Source organism: Castor canadensis, chromosome 18 (genome assembly GCF_047511655.1).
Source record: "Castor canadensis chromosome 18, mCasCan1.hap1v2, whole genome shotgun sequence".
In the NCBI taxonomy this organism is placed as follows: Eukaryota; Metazoa; Chordata; class Mammalia; order Rodentia; family Castoridae; genus Castor; species Castor canadensis.
The window spans coordinates 1,573,655-1,596,416 of record NC_133403.1 but is presented as its reverse complement, the minus strand read 5'-3'; the positions used below and the strand labels follow the sequence as shown (position 1 = coordinate 1,596,416).

At 51.2% G+C, this 22,762-nt stretch overlaps 1 protein-coding gene across 1 annotated transcript in view; it reads left to right on the top strand.

Annotated features, from left to right (window-relative positions):
- The window catches only part of Ttc28 (tetratricopeptide repeat domain 28), a 444,103-nt gene that overhangs the window by 260,691 nt on the left and 160,650 nt on the right, over positions 1-22,762 (top strand). Inside the window, 2 exon segments of the mRNA XM_074060812.1 lie at positions 2,874-3,146; positions 3,868-3,998. Coding sequence (XP_073916913.1) covers positions 2,874-3,146; positions 3,868-3,998 — 404 coding nt within the window.

The window sequence follows — 22,762 nt, the reverse complement described above, 5'->3', positions numbered from 1 at the left end:
ATGGATGCCAGTGGAGGCCATCATGTTAAGTGAAGTAAGCCAGGCTCAGAAAGACAAAGGCCACAGGTTTCCTCTCATATGGGGAAGACAGAGCCAACGATAAACACATACCCAAAAACAAGCACGGTCGTGTGCAAACTCAGAGGAAGAACCCGTTCGTAACGGGAACTACGCCATGGAACTCAGGGGAGGAGGGGAGGGAAGAGAGAATGCTAGAACTTAGTAATACCCTAAACCATCACCTCTGTGAAGGCGGAAGACGTAAGGATGTGTACTGAGAGCTGGCGAACAACGGGGGTGGGAAGGAAGGGGTAAGGGGGAGCAATGGAAGGGTTGGATGGACAAAGTGAACTCTGCCACAGCGGGGACACACGGAGAAACTGACTCAGGAATTAATAACGACGGCCAGTTCTGTGAAATAGGGACAGTGGGGGGACACTTTTAGGAGGGGAAGGGGACTGGAAGAGATGGAGGTGAGGGCATGTGGTGGATGGGCTTCCTACACTGATAGGAAACAGAACAAAGAAACCTCTTGCAATTGCTTTAAGTGGAGTGGGGAGGGGAACAAGGCGGAGAGACAGTGGGGGTGACCTAACCAATGTACAATATAAGCCTATTTGGAACTGTCACAATGAATCCCCCTGCACAACGAATATATCCAAATTTCTAAAAAAGACAAGAAAACGGATTGATTTCTCTTTGGGGGATTTTTCCAGACGTCTTCGGTTTTGAATTTCTCCTGTCTGTAGGACTCTTGTGTAGTTGAAGAGGCCAAGTTTTGTGGCTGTTTTCCCACCTGGCCGTCTCCAGCAGAGTCACAGCACCTGTGCCAGCCAGGGTCACTTTGGGAAGCGTCTGAACACTGTCCCTATGTTCTACCAACCTCTTACTTCTGCCATCTGCCTTCCAGTACAAAAGCCGGAAACTTCAAATCCTAATTTTCCCTCCCTGCTTGGTAGCCGGGACCCCAGCTTTGAATGTGGAGCTACAGGTTCCAAGAAGAGCTTAGCACAGAACTTGTTCTGCGGCTGCAGGGGGTGACAGTGACACCCTCGTTCCAAGGGAAGTGTTTGGTGGTCGTCAGTGCTGCACACCAGGGGCACCCTGCATTTGGTCGCAGTGATTCTGCTGCCGTCACCAGGAAGCTTTCCTGGCATGATTGTGACCGTGGGTTGGAGACCTACGTCCTATCCTGCCCCATAGGTGTAGTCACTCACAGCGTTTCTTTATCACTTAAAAGCCACCAGACTGGCTTCTGTTGCTAGCAACCGAGACCCTGGCATGGCCTGGGAGTCTGATTTAGCGCCTGGCCCTGGCTTCCTACCTCAGCCATGTCCCAAGCTGCCTGACCTGCGTGAACCGCTCAGGCACTTGCAGCGTCCAGTGCCCCTCTGCGATTGTGAAACGAGGGTATTTCAAGTCTCGTCAGCACTGAAATTCTGCTTTGCTCTTTCTGCTAATAGGCCAGGAAAGCCTGCTCAGGCTGTTCTTCTCTATTCTTTTCTGCCACGGTGGATCCTGGCTGCTCCGCCTGGATCTAACCCCATTGGCTGGAGCGTTTACCGGTCCTGCTGCTGCTGCTGCTGCATCCTGACAGGTGTAAAAATGTCCTTTGTTCTCTGTTTAGTGATCTGATTGAAGGGGAAAAAATGCTCCAGGCGCCAGTAAGTTTCAAGGTTCCCTGGCAAACGTTGATTCAGGTGGAGCTCCTGAGTGGAGGGCTGAGAAACCATAAATTGTAAAAATTGCTTTTGAACGCAGCACCGCTGGCTAGGAGACACAAGACTTAAAGGGACCAGTTCTTGTGCAGTTCTGTACGCGACTGTGCAGGAGTTTTCCAGGGAAGCTAACAGAAGAGTCGTGACTGCCCACCTCCTTGTAGGGCGACAGGCAGTACCTCTGCCGTGCCTTTAACGAAAAAGAGAGAGAAGGAAGGGAGGAGATTGAGGTCGTCTACTTGCTAACCTCGCTCGCTGGGAAAGAGTGCTACTGGCTGGCTGACTGGTTGACCTCTCACCTCTGGCCATCCCAGATACCACAGGAGAATAAAATGAAATCAGATCAACGCTGATTTTAGTTCTCTCTTACGTCAGTAAATACAGATGGCTTCTTTGGTAATATTTTTCTTTGGACGTGCTGGTTTCAGAAGCAGTGAGGAGGACTGGTATTTTGTTGGTAAAAATCTTTTATCGCGTCTCTAGGGAAAAGCAAAACAAAACAACACGCGAGCAGGCTTTGTTAATCATTCGAAATCAGAGGCGACAGGGCTGGTAACGTGGCTGAAGCAGTAAGGTCATCTGCCTGAGCACTCGCAAAGCCCCAAGTTCAAATCCCAGTACTGCCAAAATAAAAACGAAAACAAAACAAAACAAAAGTCAGGGTTAACAGACCAATTACTGAGCACCAGACATGTTAGGGACTTTCAGCGGTGAGGTTTTTTTCATTTTTAAAAGATTATTGTTCACTTGCAAAAGCTTATTATTATAATGAAAAATTTCAATCAAAATTGATTTCTTATAATAAAATTTTGAACAGTCCTACCGTGGACTTCAGATTTAGCTGGGACAGCGCTGTTGAGATTGACCTGTGGAACAATCCTGAAACGGTGCACGGTCAAACCGTCATATGCAGCAGGAGTTTAGTGACAAGACTCAGGGTGGCCTAGAAGAGCGCAGGTGGCCCCTGAAGGATGTGCCTGGGGTCTTTTGAGAGGGAGGCCGGGCAGGGGACGGCCACGCAGGTCTCCCTGAGGAGACCAGGCACGTGCTGAGCGGGCGGCTGACGTGGGCAGATTACAGTGCCGGAGGTCGCACTTGAACTTGACCTCGGGAAGGGAGGAGGAAGACCCACACTGTCTGCTTTTCTTTCTTCAGACTCCCTGGAGCCCACCTACCAGCAGCTTCAGAAGATGAAGCTGGACAAGAGCCCCTTCGTGGTGGTGTCTGTGGTGGGCCAGGAGCTGCTGACGGCCGGCCACCACGGGGCCTCCGTGGTCGTGTTGGAAGCGGCCCTGAAGATTGGCACGTGCAGCCTGAAGCTGCGAGGCTCCGTCTTCTCCGCCCTGAGCAGCGCCTACTGGTCCCTGGGGAACACGGAGAAGAGCACGGGGTACATGCAGCAGGACCTGGACGTGGCCAAGACCTTAGGTGAGTGCGAGGAGTGGTCTTAGGGCTTTTCCCAGCCCAAGGTACCAAGGATCCCAAAAGGCCAAGACGAGGGTGAGCACACCCCCTGCCCACCTTTGTCATTCGGGCTCCTCGATTTCGTATCCTGGCTGGCACACGGCAGAATGTCTTTATTTCAACTTTGCCCCCAGCAGAAGGCTTCACCACCTCGCCGAAGGAGACGGTGTGGTTTAGAAGCTTGGAGCTGGGTTTTGTGACGCTGTCACTTTGCAGAAGCTTCCTGACTCTGTGTCCAGTTGCCTGGCTTCTGGGACAGGTGTGGGTAGCGGTTGTGACGGTCACTGTGATACCCAGGGCTTGCGGCGTTGGAGGAGGAGGAGAGGGGACATGGCGTCTTTGTAAAGAAGCCACGTGATCGGGGCCTAGAAGAAATGACTGAGCCACAGTCATGACCTGTGCAGAACCAGGTCATGAGCAGAGCGGGGAGGACAGCTGCACGGCAGCAGGGTTCATCCTCTCGTGTCTGGGACGCCGAGGCCCCTGACCGCGGTTCTGTCACGACGGCGGTAACGGGTGTCCTGAGGCCGAGGGCTGGGGTCTTAGCTCGCCGCATTCTGTGGCGATCAGAAGCAAATCGTCCCCTAAAAGACGGCGAATGGAGGCCTGGCTGGAGGATCTCGTTTGTGACCTGCAGAGCTCTGGCTTGGAGACACCTGACCTTTTGTTTTCTGATCCAATTCAGGTGACCAGACAGGAGAATGTCGTGCTCACGGGAACCTGGGCTCTGCATTCTTCTCCAAAGGAAACTACCGGGAGGCCCTCACGAACCACCGCCACCAGTTGGTGCTCGCCATGAAGCTCAAGAACCGGGAGGTAAGGCACTCGCCCCAGGCCATCGCGGGCTGGCTGTGAAATGGAGGCCTTTCTGGGTTCAGCCAACGTGTCAGGCACCCGGAGACGTGGCTTTCAGAAGTCAGTCCTCCTTGACCCTGGGTCAACGACGCCAGGTGTCAGATGTCCACTGCAGGTGGGCCTTGGGTACATAGACAGGAAGACGCCTTGTCCCCAGCTCGGGGTCTGACAGCTCGGTCACATGTGGTGTTCTTATCCTCTTCAAATGAGCCACAGGGCCGACATTGAAAATTACAAAAAGCCACCCACTGTGACAGGGTCACAAAAATGTGCTTTCTCTGACGCCAGGCGTTGCTACAGTGGCTTCTCTGTGCTGTCCCTTCAGTGGACTTTGACTCTTGTGAGAGAGGCACGTTCAGTTCATTGAGACATCTGAATTGTCACGATAGGGAGCGACATCCTGGTCTTTATTTCCAAAATGGAATGTTCTCAGAAAGCTGATGACAGCAATGGGACACCAGGAGAGGGTGCCCTGTGTCCCTGCGTGGGAAGAGGCGCGTTTGCCCTCAGCTCAGCCCGGCTCCGAGTTTGGCTCCAGCACTTCCTGTGGCGCCATCTTGGAGTGGCACCATCTTGGAGTGCTTGGTACTCAGTTCCCTGCACGAGGAGTCAGGAAAGATGGCTACTCCTCACAGTTGTTCCTTTTGCAGTGTCGGGCGTCGTGAGTACATGTGACGTGCCTGGCATGGTTCCTGGAATTCCACAAAGAAATTTCAGAACCTGTATATCCACACACGTTTATCTCTACCTCTATCTCTTATTTGCTGGCACTGGGATTTGAACTCAGGGCCTCACACTTGCTAGGCAGGCGCTCTACCACGTGAGCCACCCCGCCAGCCTGTAGAGAACCGCTTCTTACCTGCCTGTGCCCAACTGGGACTCTTCGTTCCCGTCTGAACCAAGCCAAGCCTGGTTTGGAGCTTAGAGGAATCCACAGTGAGGATCGGGTCCGGTGTGGGCGGTGGCGTGGGCTGTCTCCCCCTGGGCCGCTTCCTCTGAGCCAAACCTTGAACAGGCGGAAGTGTCCGAATGTGGCACTGTGTCATCAGCGCTTCGGTCTGCACTCGAGAGGAGACGGGGCTGGTACGGAGGAGCAGCAGAAACCCTGACGGGGTTCAGACCCCGTTAACCTGCCTGCCATGTTTTGCTGAGTGATCAGAGCTGGCAGCTTCAGGTCAGCGTGGTCACAGAGCCCGTCAGTGGTCTTGAACTCATGACCCTCCTGCCTCAGCCTCCCGATTACTGGGATTATAGGCGTTCCAAACATTCCCAACCAAGTGTTCTGTGGTGGACTCGGTTGTTTGTATCGGTCTGGCTCCAGACCTGGCTGTGGCGCCTGGCAACCTGCATTCTGGTGACACTCGGTTTATTGACTGCATCTGCGAGAAGCGTCCTCGTGGTCTGTGGTCTGGGTCCCGCCTCACAAATGCGCTTCGAAATCACTCTGTATGTTTTGGAGAATCTTTCACTGTGGTTTCACTGGAACGCCATTAAATGCTCATATTAACCATGGATGGACTCGATGCCTTTTCCATAGTGAGTGCTCTGTCCCTCCATTCGTTAATGAATTTATTTATTTGCAGTCCTGGGGTTTGAACTCAGGGCCTCATGCTTTCTAGGCAGGCGCTCTACCACTTGAGCCACCCCCCCCCCCCCGCCTTTTTTGCTCTAGCTATTTTTCAGATAGGGTCTTACATTTTTTTAACCCTTGATTGGCCTCCAACTGTGATTCTCCTACCTGTGCCTCCTGCCTAGCTGGGATTACAGATGTGCACTCCCTTGTCTGACTATTTTTGAGATGGGGTCGTGCTAACTTTTTGCCCAGGCTGACCTCAAAGTCCTGTCCTCCTGATATCTGGCTCTACAGTGGCCGGGATTACAGGCATGAGCCACTGCCCCAAGGCCATTTATTCTTTTATAGTCCTTCGTTGATGTAAATTTCTGTGAGATTTTTTTTCCTGTATATTTAATATATCTCATTGGAAATGGGGTGTTTTCCCATTGTGATTTTTTTTTTTTAGTTTTTGGCAGCACTGGGGTTTGAACTCAGGGTGTCGCGCTTACTAGGTAGGCTCTCTACAGCTTGAGCCGCTCCCCCAGCCGTCCACCCAGTAACTCCACGACGGGCTTACTGAAGGTGCAGAGGCAGGGGTTTCTCTAATAGCGGCCTCATAAGGTCACAGCTTTTTCTCGATTCTCTTGAATTTTCTTGCAAGGCAAATTGTGTCCAAATAGTGATAAATCTGTCCATTTCTGTCCTTAGGTTATAGCCTTTTTTTTTTCTTAATTAGCACCCCCTCTGGGAGCTCTACAACGCAGCCACGGCCCCTCAGTGTGACGGGTTCGCAGGAGGCACTGTTAGGCTCTTCCTGCCTGCCACATTGTGTGGGCCATTTTGCATTATTTTCATGTTGAAATGAAGTGCAGGAAACTGCCTTTCGCAGCAAAAACTGCGCCCCGTATGAACGCTGCGAGTGGCGAGCACGGCGCCCTGTGTCCTCCTGCCTTTTCTGTCGTGGGCTGTGGTGAGCTTTGGGTCTGGCATAGCAAGACGGCAACCTAAAACCGGCTGTCCTGCCCCACTGTGGGAAGCCATCGGGTTTCTTCTGAACAGAGATGCTCAGACGCTTAACACGGAGGGCCGGTGCCCTCTGCCCAGGAGTTTTTATTCCGAGTAACCTCTGTCTCCCATTAACGGCTTCAAATTAACCTCAGGCCTCCTCAGCCCTTCCTGTGAGCGAGCATTCGTTGTCACAAGAGTGCAGAAATTGCACTGTAATTTTAAAAAATTAAGGATGTTCTCCAGTCAGGAAATCTGGTGTGCCCCCCACCTTCCTGTAGCCAGTCGAGCTCTGGGTTTCTCTGCCCCAGGCCTCTGGCCACCTTCCTCCCGCTGCCCCTGCCGGGCCTGATCCGCCACCCACCGCCTCCCCCGCTGTCCTGTCGCTGGCTTCTCTTTCTGCACGGGCCACTGGGGTTCTGTGTCCCTCCCTTCTGCAAGCAGCCTCTTCTGAGGACACTTGGGCTCCAGAGCCTGGATTTAGCTGTCCACAAACCTGGGCTCCAGTGAGGCCTCTGCCGAGCATTGCCCTGGAAGGAACCGAAGTCCTTTGTCTGGACCGATGGACAGCTAGGCGTGCTGTCCCTTGCTGTTGGTGCCCGTCAGCTCCTTTTCCTCAGGTGTCCACTGCTGCTGTCCACCAAGGTGTGTCACCCACAGAGTAAGGGATCCTTCACCCCAACGCACGGCAGGTAGAATGTAAAAAGGCTACGCAGTACAGGAACCGGACGTCTGGGTGACTAGCGCGTTGCCTTAGCCGTCGTGTAGTCAGTTTACTCATCGCTGCGGGGCCGGAGCGAGCTCACACAGGCCTGAAACATGGAGGGACGATGTCACTGTCACCTCATTTCATAACCGTGTGAACGTTGCACATGGGCTTGACGTCAGTGCGAGAGGCTCGCGTGAGCTGGGCGCTCCTGGAAGACGCTCCGATGGGGGACAGCTCTGCCACCGGTCCCCCACGCTGGTGGAGGATTCTGGTTTCTGAGGCCCTGCTTTACCTCGCCTGGCTCTGTGTCTCCTCGGCGCTGCCGTCTTCCACAGAGCAGTCCGCGTGGCCCTTCTGACGTTGGGCTCTGACTGTGGAAAGTCTGTTAGAAGCCTGTGACAGCTTCTGCTGTCCCCAGGGTAAGGCCACCGCGCTGTCCCTCTTCTTCAGCGTGTGGCCCGCCAGCCTCCTGGCCTCGGCCAGGTTCAAGATTGCCAGCTGTGCCAGGTCGTTGAGGACGTGAGGCCACCTCTCAGGTCCCCGTCCCCCACACGTAGCTGCAGTTTTGATCGGCAGAGTTTCGAACCTGCGAAGGTATTTCGTAAACGTGGAACCGTTCTAGGCCTCACGCGTCTCCACGGCAGCGTCTTCACTTTTCAGGGCAGGGCTGATGTCGGCCTTTCCTCGCGTTCTTAGGGGTGTGTGTCCACTGCTGCATGCCGCGTCTGTTTGTCTGTCGCACTGGAATCGAACCCAGGCCCTCACTCACGCTAAGCAGCTGCTCGCTCTACCACTTGAGTCACATCCCCAGCCCTTTCCCTTATGCTTTCTTCACGAGACAGACTCACTACATTTCTCTTGGGCTGGCCTCGAACTCCTGATCCTCCTGCCTGTGTCTCCCGAACAGCTGGGATTACAGGCGTGCACCGCTATGCCTGGGAGTAAGTGGTATTTTTAAATTTCGTTTTTTTTCCCCTGACCCCCTTCCTTGTGTCACATAAGTACGTCAACAATGACCTGAGAAATGGGATTATTCGCTCAGCTGTCTGTTCCCGTGCTGCTTTGTGTCTTGATCATTGCGGAAGAAATGTGTGCTAGCTGCCGACGTAAAAGATAGCCACCGTCTTTGTATAAGGAGCCACTGTCACCAGTTTCAAGAATGGCCTTCTGGCTGGGCGCCAGTGGCTCACACCTGTAAGCCCAGCTGCTCAGGAGGCAGAGATCAAAGCCAGCCTGGGCAAACAGTTCATGAGACCCTGTGTTGAAGAGACCATCACACACACCAAAAAAAGGGCTGGTGGGGTGGCTCAAGGTGTAGGACCTGAGTTCAAGACCCGGTGCCCCTAAATAAAAAATGCAATTTCACATGCTTTTTAGAATTGCATTTGTGGCTTATCTTTTTGTTCTGCACCGGGATTCTGGTCCATTGTCTGCTCATTCACACGCACACACACACACACACACACACACGCACGCACACACGCACTCACGCACGCTTGTATAAAGAGATGTGTTTTGCTTTTCTCTTTTTCATGTTTTTGATGCCAAAAAGAATACATTCTGCACTTACTTCTGGTTCTTATTCTGTGTTTTTGACTGGCATGTTGGGTTTGTGCTTGTTGGTGGCGTGCGGAGTGATAATTTATACGAGTGCACAGGGCAGTGATTGAATCCGAGCATCTGGAATTTCTGTCGTCTGAAATATTAGCAGTTCTGAGCGCTGGGAGCTTTCAAACCCCACTCCTCAGCGGTTCTGAAATCCGTGATGAGTCGTTGACGGGCTGCGGTCCTGTGCGTTCCTCCCGGCTAACGTGTGCTGGTGCCATCGTCCAGCCTTCGTGGATCTCCTGCCTGCCCAGCCTCTAGAGAGGACGACTGTGCTCTCTGCTTCTCTGTGACTGACTCTTCTGGCTCCCCTTCCCCTCCCCCACACACAGGCCAGCACTCGTGGGGCTTGTCTTTCTCTGCTCGGCTCACTTCATCTCATATACTGCCCTCCAGTTCCACTCGTGTTGCTGCAAATGGCAGGACTTCCTTTTATGGCTGTAGAATATTCCATCGTGCGTGTATACCACATTTAAAAAAATGCATTCTTTTGTGATAGACATCTTGGTTAACTCAGTGTGCCCGTGTCTGTCTCTCTTTGAAACGGTGACTTTGTTCCCTTTGGACATAGAACCACTCCTGGAAAACCAGATCACTGAGGGCCTCCCTTGCACTTTTGCATAACTGCCATATTAATTTGACTCCCGCCGTCAGTGCACGAGGGCTCCCTTTCTCCACTCTGTCACCAACACTGTCAGCTGTGAGGTAGCATCACATTCCAGGGCCACCTGTTTTGTACTGTCCTTGTGGTCAGTGGTGGTCGGCACCTGTGGCCATTGGTTGATCTTCCTTTTCAAGTATCTGTTCAGGCCCTTGGCCCTTTTCTCACCTGGGTCCTTGAGGCTTGTTTTGCTGTTGAGTTGTACAGATTTCTTCCTCACGCTGGGTGTCAACCCCCGTCTTCTGTGTGGCTTCCACTGGTGCCTGGTCTCTTTCTTGGGTGGAAACAAGTCCCACTCGTTTTTCTACCGTTACCTGGGCTTCGGTGTCCAGTACTCATCCAAAATGAAAAGCTTTCCTCACATCCCCCCTTGGACAGGCTGTTCTAAATGTAACACTGAAGTTTAGGTTTTTAGATTTTTTTTTAAGTTGGTGGGTAAACTGGTCCTCGGTGGTCTCTCTCATAGCACTTACGGTTTGTTTGCGATGGAGATTTTCTTCCCACTGTATCACTGGGCACTTCTGGGGGGAAGGAGTGAAGCTGATTTCTGCTAGCAATCATATTTGTTCGCTCATTCATTCATTCAGCATCCCAGGTGCTGTGATGCCCGGTGAGCACCTGTAGGCATCGCTCTGGCCTCCAGGAGCTCAGCCTCCTGTGTCCCAAGCCAGGGTTGATGACTGCTTACAGCCTGGAGGAAAAGCATGGAGGGTGACAGTGGGGAAAGAGGTCTCTCCTCCCTTGGCTCTAGACCGGTGGCCTTTTTCTCCAGCTCGCAATGCCGTCTTCTGTGCATTTGCCCTCACTGTCAGGAACTAGGAGCTGAATTCAGGAAGGATGCCTTTTGTATTCCAATAATCCCTGTCACCTAAAATATTATGGAAAGTGGAACTTGATCCTTTGCGACTGTGAAGAATGGGCACCAGTTTATGACACCTGTGGCTTTGTGTGACCTGTCACCCACCAAGAGAAAAAGCCTGCTTGACTTTGTGAGAAAATTGAACCTCCTGGATTTCCTTCAGGATGTAGCTCCAGGAAATTAATGAGATGATTTTTGTGACATCACTCTAACCACAGCACTTTCTCCAAAAACAATGCTATTTTTCTTGGAGCTTTCTGGCGACGCTCTGTACTGCGTGTGTATTATTTTAGAACTCGCAGGGACTGCTAATATGAAATCCGTGTAAAGTTTTGTGGGGTGTACGTGTGTGAGCAAGACAGACAGAGGAAGAGGACGCAGTTGAAGTAATTACTCAAGTTCTCCTAGAGTGGGCTAAGGGTAAAAGATTCCATTTTAGCAGAGCGGAAATGAGAGGAAGGCCTGGCAGCCATCTCTGGGGTGCGTACCTTGCAGATTTTGGGGGACCAAATAGGATTGTTGAAACCGTAACTCTCAGATCACCAGACAGTGCCCGACCTAGAAAACAGATCCAAGAACGAATGGGACCAGGACCTGGATTTTCGTACTTTGTGTTATAAACCAGCCGGGTCACACCTTCCGGACCCGAATGACCTATAAGAAGGTCCTTTTCACCACGGATAAAAGTCATCACCCTAAAAGAAATGGCACACCCACCGAGCACGTGGGACCTCACACAGAAAGGTGGCGTGTTTGTGACTCCCGCTGCCCTCAGCTGTGTTCTGTCAGGTGTTTCCTTGTCCTGACGCCACCTGGTACATTCTTAGTTGTCCCCTTCCAGCCACGACATGCTGTCATCTCTTTGAGATGGAGCGTCAGATGAGGGTTCAGGAGAGGTAAGTTCAAATCCCGGGTTTTCACCGGAGGCCATGTGTCCTGGGCAGGCCCCTCCTGGAGCTCCCTGGGCCACTAGTTCATGGCCTGTGAAGCAGGCAGCCCAAGTTAGGTCATTTGTGGAGGAGGATCACTGCAGTCTCTTTTAGCCACATGTGGTTATTTAAATTAAATTAGGGAAAAAGTAAATGAAGTAGCATTTTAGCACCCCAGTCATGGTGACCGTACTTGTGTTCAGTGGCCCAGTGTGGCTGGTGGCTGCCACATTGGACAGCACAGGGAACAGTTTCTGATGGAAAGTCCTATTGACAATGCTGCCTACGTCTCTTGTGGCTGTTCTTGTTAATCAGATGACAAAAGTTCATTGCGACGAGTCACAGCCTTTGTTTTTACTTAGAGCCTGTGTTCTTACCAGGGCCACTCGTGTTCCCTGCAGATAAACAAGGTGCTACTTCCCCAAGTGGCTCACGTCAGCTCAGCCCTGTAAACTCAGGGACATATGAAGCCCACAGGCTGTGACGGATCCGCGTGTGACAGGCAGAAGGCCCTCAGTCACCTCCATTGCTTGTCACTTAACCCCTGGAAGAAGGGAGGAACTCTGGGTAGGTTTCCTGTTCTTACGCCTTTTTTGTTGTGCCACAAGCAGGCCCCAGTGTCACAGCACTGCCACAACTTATGTAGAAACTTACAGATTGAGGGGTCAGAGGCCAGAAAACAAGAGGGAATCCTGGAAAGGAGGGCCTCAGAGGAGCGGCCCAGAGTCTGTGTGCGAATTCTGACCAGGTCTCCGGGGGACCCCCGACGTAAGCGTGTGAGGTCCCGGTTACTCAGCTAAGGCTAAAAGAACTACTTAGGAGAAACAGTTTGGTTATCAGGGATAATAGCCGGCTAAAACGCAAAGCTGATAAATATGGAGTAACAGGACGAAGTGCCAAGTGTCTGCAGTGCGTCATTTGTCATGTTTGGGATCAGTTCCAGAATCGTTAGGCATATGAGGAAGCAGGGCAACACAAGTCATGCAAGACCACAGGTGTTGACTGACACCGACCCCAGGGTGCCTGAGCTGTTGGAATGAGTAGGAAAGGGTTTGAGGGATTATCATAGGCGGGGTGTGGCACTGCATGCCTGTAATCCCAGATGCTCGGGAGGCTGAGACAGGAGAGCTGCTTGAGGCCAACCCAGGAAATACAGTGAGACACTGTCTCCAAAAAACCTCCCAGTTATCATAACTGCTCAGATATATAAAATAAAATACGCTTATCTTGAATGAGCGAGCAGGAAATCTCAGCGGGAAAATAGACACGGTCACACGGTAAGGTGGAGCTTCCTGGGCCGAAATAAAAAGCCTCCGTCGGGTGGGCTTGAGGGAGCACCAGGGGTGACAGGGAGGCAGGACCTCGCAGACAGAGCAGGACCAAGTGTCCAGTCTGAACGTCAGAGGCAGCTTTCATTTAAAGAGCCTTGGTGCTGTGCGGGACGAGGCCATCCCAGGACCAAGACCGTCACGCACAGGAATACTTGGGAAACTGCCTAAAATTCCCGCCCACCCCCCCCCCCCCCCGATCTGTAAGAAGCAAATAGATGCACAGACAATGGTGGCTTCGCCAACCTCAAGCTGGATGAACTCAGGCGAAACCTCACGACACGCTGTGTGTCACCTACGCGAGAAAGATCTGGGAAACCCCCCGAGAAAAACGACGTGTCGTGGAGAAGGAGCCGTGACTTCGAATCAGACAAAAATTAAAAATCTCTTCCTCCCAGAAGTCAGTAAGCAGCCATAATAAATTTCAGACGTGACAGCAAGATGAAGACATTTTAAGGTGAGTGAAAACCGGGAGCATTGTCAGCAGGGTGATCCCTTTCAGGCTGAGGGAAAATGACATCGAGCAGAAGCCAGGTCTGCAGGGGACCGAGGAGTGCCAAGTCACAACATAAGGTGAACGAATAAATGGTTGATAGGAATTTTCAAGAAACAAAGGGGGAAAAAGCGTCACATTGAATTGAGGACTGATGGCACGCGTAGAGGTGACACGTCGGGAGGTGAAGTGGCACAGCCGCCGCAGAGAATGGTCTTAGAGTCTCTCACCAAAACCTAAACACAGACTCACCCTGAGGTCCCGCAAGATGACTGTGACCCGAGAGAGCTGAAACAGGTCTGCGCAGGGTGACACGGACAAGACGCATCCTGGAGATTGCTGCGTGCTCCCCAGGAGAAGGACTGTCCTTGCATGTGTGTGCTGCGGCCACGAGGCAGGTCCTCAGGACGTCCGCCTGCGGGAGGGGACAGGAGCAGGGGCCGGGGGACAGGGCGTGTGTTACAGTTGTCTAGGTGTGTGTGCGTGTACCGTACATCAACTCCGCGTGATCCACACGTCCTGAGGAGTGAAGTGTACTGATGCCTTGTGTTTAAGTTGTATCAAAAAGCAGATGGACAGATGGACAGAGAGCGTGTGTAGCAAAAGTGCACTTAGCAAAGCGTCAGGCTCTGTGCAATCTTAACGTTGGGCACTCACGATACCGTCCTCACTTTTCTCATCTTCGTAATATTTCACCAGCAAATGTTAAAAAAGTAAAAAGCAGAGAATCTGGTGGTGAAAGAGCTGCGAGCAGTAGCTGGTAAGAGCTGACCCCTGCGGAGCCTGTGTCCCTGTGTGCCTGGTCCCTACCCTCCCTGCCAGGGAACACCACCCCAGCACCCCCCTTCTCCTGGTTGTACGTGCACAGCGTGTCCTGGACACAACGCCGTGTTCACTGACGGCTGCAGCCGGGGTCAGGTGACTGCCCCAAACCAACAGAGGGCACATTAGCCCAAGGGCAGTGTTGGTGGCACAGGGGTGGAGGGGGTGACCGCAGCCTCTTCTCTGCTCCGGTGCTGATGGGAGCCCTTCCTCAATTGTGTGGCCGGTGGCCTTTTTCCACTACGTTCACTGTGGAAAGCCACCTCTCCCTTGCGGGTCAGGGACAAGGGATGAGATGTGGATCCCGGGGAGAAGATCCTTTGAGCGTTTAGGGGAAGTCGTCAGGCCACCCTCATTTCACCCTGAGCCGTCCAGGTGATGAGGCTCGCCCAAGATGAAGGGCATTGCCTCAGTCTGTCAAACTTAGGAATGCTTTTCTTTTGTCATAGTTGTGGCACTCCTAAACACCCTAAAATTGTCACTCTTTTTTAATCGATGGTAATACAATGTGTAGAATATTAAGTGGTTAATTTAAAATGAACAGTTCTCATTGATAGGGAATTATTATTTCTGTGTGACTACTGTGTACTATTTACAAATAGAGGCCTTATTTTCTCTTACGTTATTTCGCGTAGAGAAACTAAAGCAGATTGTAGAAATTCAGAAGCTGAGCCTGGAGGAGGAAGGCTGTCTGTCTGGAAGGTTCCTCAGCCACGCGTGGGAACCACGATTTTCGTAAATGTGAACGAACGCCTCGGATCAGAGTGGTTTTGGCACAGGTCAATCATCATTGCCGATGAAATCTACCCCATGTCCGGTTTTTAGAAAGGTGATCTCTGTGAAATAACATCAGCAGCCATTGTTTCCTGCAGGCCGCTTGAATTTTGTGAGGGTGCCCCCAAGGTTTGCTTAATTTTGTGTCATTGTGGGTTTGAACAATTAAATTTTGATTAGGCTCGATTGCAAGCACGGTATCCTTCCAATCCCCTGCCACAGATGCCAAATCAGGAATCCTTTCTGATTTTCAGTTTTCGTTCACGAGAGACGACAGTCTGTTTTTGAAGCAGTAATCAGAATCTTTTATTCTCTGTGAATAAAAGCACTTTTGTCTAATTGCCATAAAATACTTACGACTCCCACGTTCTCTTCCCACGGAGGAGTCACATCCCAGGGGACTCGCGCTGTGGTCCCCTCATCCGTGTTTTCCGCTGGCTCACTCGCAGGTGGGAGCTGCCCCTGGAGGCGAGGTGAGCTTCTCGGCCATTCCTGGAAGGTGGAGGCTGTTGGGCCTCCAGCCACTGCCTCCAGCCTTCTAAATTCTTTGCCCATTTCAGTCGCTGACGACACTTACTAGTTAGTTCCTTACACTGATCAGAATGTTATTTAGAATTGGTGATAGTGGGTGTTACTAGGCAAATCAAGAGGCTAAAAGTGATAAGAGGAGTAAAATCCTTGCAAGCACTCCCAGTCACTGGAAGTAAGGGCAGAAGGAATTGCCCGCACCTTCAGAGCTCAGGTCAGCATGGGTTCTGTCTTCCCTCGGACACAGGTCACTGTGTCTCTACGCCTCTGCCTCCTGGTGCCAGCACGGCCACCCTGCGCCTGCCTCTCCGCCATGAAGTCCACTTAGCCCTCGTGGCCACTGGTGCACCTGACAGTGGCACTGCTTCCATCGAATCCAGTCAGATCTGTTTCCTGACCCAGATCGACCTTCCTCCTGCACCCGGGCCGGTGACGTGCTTACTTCTCCTTGCTGTCCGGTGCTCTTCTCTGACTTCAGCTGTAAGCGTGGTTCCTGGGGCTTAGGCTGGCCACCATTTGAGTGCTGCTACATTTGACGTGTCCCCATGAGGAACACAGCGGCGACAGTATCTACTTGGTGGTTCTCTTAGCCATCGGCAGCGCTGTCTCTGAGGCAGTAGGTCAGTCATGTGGCTTGTTCTAGTCCAGTGCTGCCTCCACTTGGAGCTCAGAGCCATTGGCCCTGTGCACCAGACTGACCCCATCTCCCCACCTCCCTCACAGAGGGATCCACTGCTCCAGGTTCCACACCATGGTTGGGGGGAAAGGTGTATATAAACCTTTCTGTCCTTTCCTTCTCTCCATTATGGGTTAAAAACTCACTTTCCTCTGCTGCAGAATACTTTCACTCTCTCCAGAGGAGCAACCAGGAGGGAACGGGCATTTTCCAGGAAGCCCAGCAATGTGTCCCCATGTGTCTTCCCACCAGGACTGTCCGAGCCTGTGATGCACTGGGCTGAAGAACACTCCATGCCTGGGAAGCCTGGACAGGCCTCTGGTGTGTCTTTAAAGCCACCTGGGCTGCATGTGAGCTTCTGCAGGAAAATGATTAGGAAAGTGGTTGCCAAGGCAAAAGCTTGTTTAATAACTGTCGATCGACCGCCTACCGACTTGATTGTTGGAGGCAAACTCACGATGGTGGTGGGGATTGAATTTCAGGGTGCTTGCTCCCTGTTCCAAGTGAAATATTCGTGGGGTTGGAAAGGCCTTGCCAAAGCTTTCCCACCAGACTGATGGGTTTTCTGAAAGTCGCTTTAGAAATGTAGACTTTCTTCTTGAGCACACACTGCAGTGTAAATGATCATCCCATTTTAAAGTTTTGTGACTGCTAATGGTGTCCTCTGTCACAAATAAGCTCCTTACTTTTGGGTTCAAAGTTCTCTCTGTCTCTCCCTCTAGTAAGATTTTAAAACTTGACATGTATGCAGTGTACATTTCAACACACGTGTACTGTGATCAGATCAGTGTTTGCTGCATGCTTATCACCTCAAATACTGACCAGACCCCCCACAGTTGAACATGTGTCAGCTAAGTGCTTGACCACTGAGCCCCGCCCTCAGCCCCCGTCCTATCTTTACCCTGGGATCATTCAAAATCCTCTCTACCAGCTATTTTGAACTGTATCAGTAATTGCCTCCAGCTATTGTCACCTTGTATTCCAAAGAATGCTTGCTCCCTCTCAAATGCACCCCTGCACCTGTTCACCATCTGTCCACTGTTCACCAGCCTCCCTCCCTGTACTGATTTCCTTATCCCGTTCATCTAACGACTCATTTCATAGCTTCCCTGTAGCTTCTGTCCTGAGTGCATCCCTCCTCCTCCTCCCTGGTCACCCTTTAATGATTACTTTCATCTTGGATTTTTTTTTTTTATATACTTAAAATTGGTTCCCCATAGAAATGTCTGAACCGGGTCACACCCTCAGCGCCTCATTCTTAAGACTGTCACAAGCCACAGAAAAACCGTGAGCTTGCACCCTGATTCTAAGACCATCGCTTTGGGTCTTTCAGACCCAAAGAGGGGGCGATGGGAAGATGCGTCAGGCAGTGAGTAGAAAGGGGGAAGACACTGTGTGTCAGTCAGTCGGCGTGAGACATTTGCAGCATAAAGGCCGTGCTTTCACAGTACTTTGTGCGTGCATGTAAGTAACTTTTACTGAGGTGTAACACACGTGAAAAGGTAGACATAAGTTTTGAATTTTTTTTTTTAAGAATAAGAACAATAAAAGGTTTTATTGTAACTGCATTTACTCCTTCTCTAGTACTCTTTTCTTTATTTAGGTCTGAGTTTCTGATCTATATCATATCCCTTCTTTCTTTTCTTTTTTAAATTATTCATTTATTCACATGTGCATGCATTGTTTGGATCATTTCTCCCCTCTGCTCCCCACCCCCACCCTATCCCCCCTCCCACCCCCACTTCCAGGCAGAACCTTTCTGCCCTTATCTCTAATTTTGTTGAAGAGAAGACATAAGCATAATAAGGAAGATAAAGCATTTTTGTTAGTTGAGAGATTCCTAGCATTGCTTTCATGTACAAGTGTATTACAACCCAGGTTGATTCATCTCTAACTGACATTTTCCCTAGTTCCTGATCCCCTTTTCTTATTGATCTCTGTCGTTTTAAGGTTTCTGTATTAGTTCCTCTGGAGTGGGGACATCAAACACTTTCATATTTTGGGTTTCTTACCTATCCCCGTTCCTCCCGTATGTGCTCTCCCCTTAGCGGGTGACCCAAGTCCAACCACATTACTGTGTTTGTCCTAGATCTAAAGTATGCATACAAGGGAGATCATACGATTTTTGGTCTTCTGGGCCTGGCTAACCTCACTCAGGATGATGTTCTCCAGTTCCATCCATTTACTTGTGAATGATAAAATTTCATTCTTCATGGCTGCATAAAATTCCATTGTGTATAGATACCACATTTTCTTAATCCATTCATCAGTGCTGGGGCATCTTGGCTGTTTCCATAACTTGGCTATTGTGAATAGTGCCGCAATAAACATGGATGTGCAGGTGCCTCTGGAGTAACCTCTGTCATATTCCTTTGGGTATATCCCCAGGAGTGGGATTGCTGGATCATATGGCAAATCTGTGTTTAGATTTTTGAGAAGCCTCCAAATTTTTTTCCAGAGTGGTTGCACTAGCTTGCATTCCCACCAGCAGAGTATGAAGTAAGTTTTGAATTTTTGCAAGGCCTTTGTAACCTTTGTAACCTCCTCTACACAATCAGCAACTGGCATGTCACCAGTAACACAGGAGACTGGTTCTCACGTCCTGCAGTTATCCACCCCAGAATGACCACAGCTCTGGCTTTTCACAGTGTGGCTGCTTTCCTGCTTTTCACACCACGGTGGATTCACCCAGCGTGCCCTCTGTGCGCCCGGCTCTGTGTGCTCAGCGTCTGTTTGTCAGGCTTGCTTTTGTCGTAGCACTGGTTGGCGTGTCCCTGATCTAGGTGGAACTCTACACTATTTATGCGCTCACTTGGGTGGTTTCCATCTTTCCCTAGTGGACATTGGGTCTCAGTGGTGGTGGTGAAGATGGCTTTCTCCCTCCCCTTGTTTTTCCTTGTGTTTTTTCAGCACTTTGACCAGCAGACTTGTTCTTTGCGTTTTCCACTCTGTGTGAGGGTCACTGAGCTTCTGGGACTTGTGGTTTCATCAGCATTGGACATTCTTGGCTGTGACCACTTCAGTCTTGTCTCTGCCCCATCCCTCCTGTCCACTGCTCCACGTCTTCTGTTGTTTGTTTGTGAGCTGGACCTTTGCCCCACGCATCTCCCATGCTTCAGGAATCTGTGGGCTCCATCTTCCCTGTCTCGTGCCTCAGTTGGGCCTAGGTGCTTTTCACCGTCCTACCTCGTCGATCGCACACCTGTCCTTGGCCACATCCAAATTGCCACGAAGGCCGAATGTCACATTCTTAACTTTAGTCAGGAGATTTATCTTTCCATAATTTCAACTTGGCTGTTTTTTATAGCTCTTGATTCTCTGATGAAGGTCTCTTTCTTGATCTTTTGTTTTTATTTTTCCCTGCCACGGGAATGCCGAAACTCTGACTGAGGGAGTTACTGCCCGCTGTCTCCTCCTGAGAAATCGCACAGCGTGGTCGAGGTCTCGTAGGAATGTGCCACGTGGCACAGCCGAGGTGGCTCACACTCGGGGTCACTTTGCGGGAGGGTTGGCCCTTTGAGCCCTGGCTTCCTTGGCAGCTCTGAACTTGGGTTCACATCTCCTTGTCCCATAGGGTGGCCAAAAGCTCTGCTAAGTGTCCCCGTCTCACAGTGGCCTCGCCATACTTGATCCATGAGCCTGTCCCCTTACTAAGTGCATGCCACCTCCTCTAGGAGCTCGACCCCTCTGTCCCAAAGGCCTTGATGACACTCCGTTGTTTATAGTATGCGTTTGTCCTTGTTCTTGGTGGGTGAAGTCCTCTGCTATGCAGTCGTCTGACAGAGATGGAAGTAGTTTACTGTATGCTTTTTAGTTAACAAAATTCTGATACCTGATGTTTGTATATTAGAATCACAGCTCTTGCCCTCCTTTTATAGCTGAGTTAGCCGGGCTTTGAGCGAGACCTGCCCAGGACACAGAGCCGACAATGGCGGGTGTCACCTGACGGGTCGCCATGGTTGAGCGCACCTGGTCTCACAGAGTGCTGGCCAGCTGTGGCTTCGGGTCTCAGTAAGGAGACACAGATGTGAGGTGTCGGTGGTGCAGTATGAAAGCCGGATGGACAGACTTCATCCTACTGTGAAGTTGTGACAGCACTGTCACATGTCAGCGATGGCCACGCCCCGTCCATGCCAGCCAGTGAACGCACATTCAATCGTCTGAAGGTATTTGCCCCTGTTGTTCGACCCTGTGTGTAAAGTGAGCCTTTCTGATCTGTAGACACAATTCGTGGAGAGTCCAGTCGTGGCTCTGGACTCCCGGCCACAGAAGAACGAAGTGTGCTCGGAGGTGGCGTGAGACGTCAGGGTGCTGACAAACGGGCCTGTCTTCCACTCCCCTCGAGATCCACGTCGAGATGCCTGCATAGCCTCGGTTTCATTTCTTGTCAGTAAAATGGGTGGCTTCTCCCACAAAGGACACGCCTGTTAGTAATTCAGAGGTGACGCTGGGCGGTGAACGGAGCTGGCTGGCTGCAGAGTTTGTTCTGGTTCGTGGTCGCATAGAGGAGCCATCCACAGTGGCTTTCCTGGTACCATGGCTTTGATCACTGGCTTCTCCCTCTGTACAAGGATGTGTCAAGTAACACTGCACTGCTCTCGGTCCCCCTTAGGATTTTTTGGTTTTGGTGGAACTGGGATTTGAACCCAGGGCTTTCAAAGCTGGCTGTCTACTGCCTGAGCCACACCTCTAGTCCACTTTGCTCTGGTTATTTTGGAGATGGGAATCCTCAGAACTGTTCGCCCAGGCCGGCCTCAAACTGCAATCCTCCCAATATCAGCTGCCCAAGTAGCTGGGATTACAGGCGTGAGCTACTACGCCTGGCCGCTCTTTCGTCTCATTGTTAGGAAGTGAAACATAGGTAATGGAAATAGATGAAGCGAAAAATGACATCAGTAGGGAATAAATATCGATGAATGTTCAACCTCTGTACTTGTAAAAGCTACTTTAAAAATTGGTAGGGTTTTTAAAAAGTGTGCATGCGCGTTTTTCATTGATGGCAGAGTGTAATGTGCACCCACTGGCAGTCTGGGAAAGAACTGGATCAGGCTTTGTGTCTTCATCTCCAGACAAAGCACTCATTGGCCGTGTGTGACCTGGGACTGCTGCCACTTGGCAGTGTTGCCAGAGCCGCTGTTCCCCGTGCTGTGACTTCTCATCCTCTGTGTCCTTCTAGACGAATGTAACCCTGAGCGGTCACATTTGCAGGGCGCACTGCTTTTAAAAGACGCAGCTGCGGGACTCAAACACTCCATCGGCATGTAAAGCCTTTTGTCTTTTACTTCTTCATTTTATCCACAAGAAGGAAAGGAATAAAAAGTGAGGCCCCTGAAGGTAAGGAAAGGAAATGGCTCAGTAACGTACTGGCTGGGCGGTCACAGAAAAATGCCCAGAGTTTCAGAGGTGGGAAAGGCTCAGGGGACCCTGCCACCCTGTCATTTTGTGGATAAGGAGACCAAGGGACACAGGCCTCGGTTAGGGACTGGTTAGGCTGGACTTGGAACCAGCCTGCGGCCTCCTGACTCTAGCCCAGCATCCCGCTGGCCGTGTTCCTGGCCGTCCACCTTCTCTTGCATCCTGGTAACCGCACACCTTGGACTGTACGCGGGTCTCCCCCGTGCTGGTCATAGATCCACTGGGTGACCTGGTGGTCACCTCCAGTGTGACAGCCCTGCTTGGCCAGTTGTGGGAAGGGAGACTGGTTTAAGGAAAGCCGCTGGCTCTGCAGGCCGCCCCGCCCTTTCCATAAACATCCCACTTCATCTCCTCAACTGTCCTGAGAAACCCCTCCAAGTGGTTTTCCCCTGACTAGCCGGTCTTTCTGAAAGCCTCCCAAAGTGACGTGTGGAATGACATCAAGTCTGTTCGGCATTTTTAATGCAGGGCCTTATTCACGTCATACACGGATTTGCTGTGTTGTGGGAACAGAGAGGGTGCACTGTGTGAGAAGTGAAAACTCTGCCCAGGAACGTCTTATTAACTGTAGCTAGGGAGGGCTGCCTGGAATGGCCAATGTACAAAAACAGTTTAAAAGAAAAACCATCAGGGGGGCGGTGGGAGAGAATAAAGAGAGGAAAGCTGTGTGTTCCTGGCGGGGCACCGTCCCCCGGGGACCCGGGGTTGAAGTGCCCTGACACCGCGTTTGAATCCTCGGCTCCCACAGGCCACTGATCCCACACTGGGTAACTAACGGTCCCCTCGCCTCCCGGGCCTCCAGACGCCTCCGGTTACAGCCTCACATTTAAAAATAGTAAGGAAATAAGAGAAAGTCATAAACTAGCTATAATAAAATTAGTGCTTGCGTGAAAGCCCATAGCCAGAGAACAGCTTTTGCGAGGCCCAGGGCTGCCAGAAGGCCGCTGGGCTTGGCAGCTCTCAGACCTCCACCGGCCAGCGCGCCAGGACCCGAATTAGGCATTTTATTAAAGATAGAGCGGCCTCTCCTGTGATCACGGTGCAAAAGGGCTCTTTTTAAGTCATAGGAAACGGGTCAGAAAAAAGCGGATTGCCAGAAGCAGCGAGCAAAACTCCCCAAACTGACTGAAGGAGAAATCTTACTGTTTCTCTCAGAAAGACCAAGATGCAGTGAGGTGCGTCTAAGAGAGCACGGCTCAGAACCGAGATGTCCGGCTGTCCGTCCGGCTGTACAGGGGACACCGTGGGAATGTGACAGAAAGGACCGCTGTGTTTCCCATTAAACGTGTCCTTGTAGGAGATCTGGAACGCTCGTTACCACTTGAAAGGAAAACTGATTCCTCCTTAGAATCAGATTCTTGCAAAC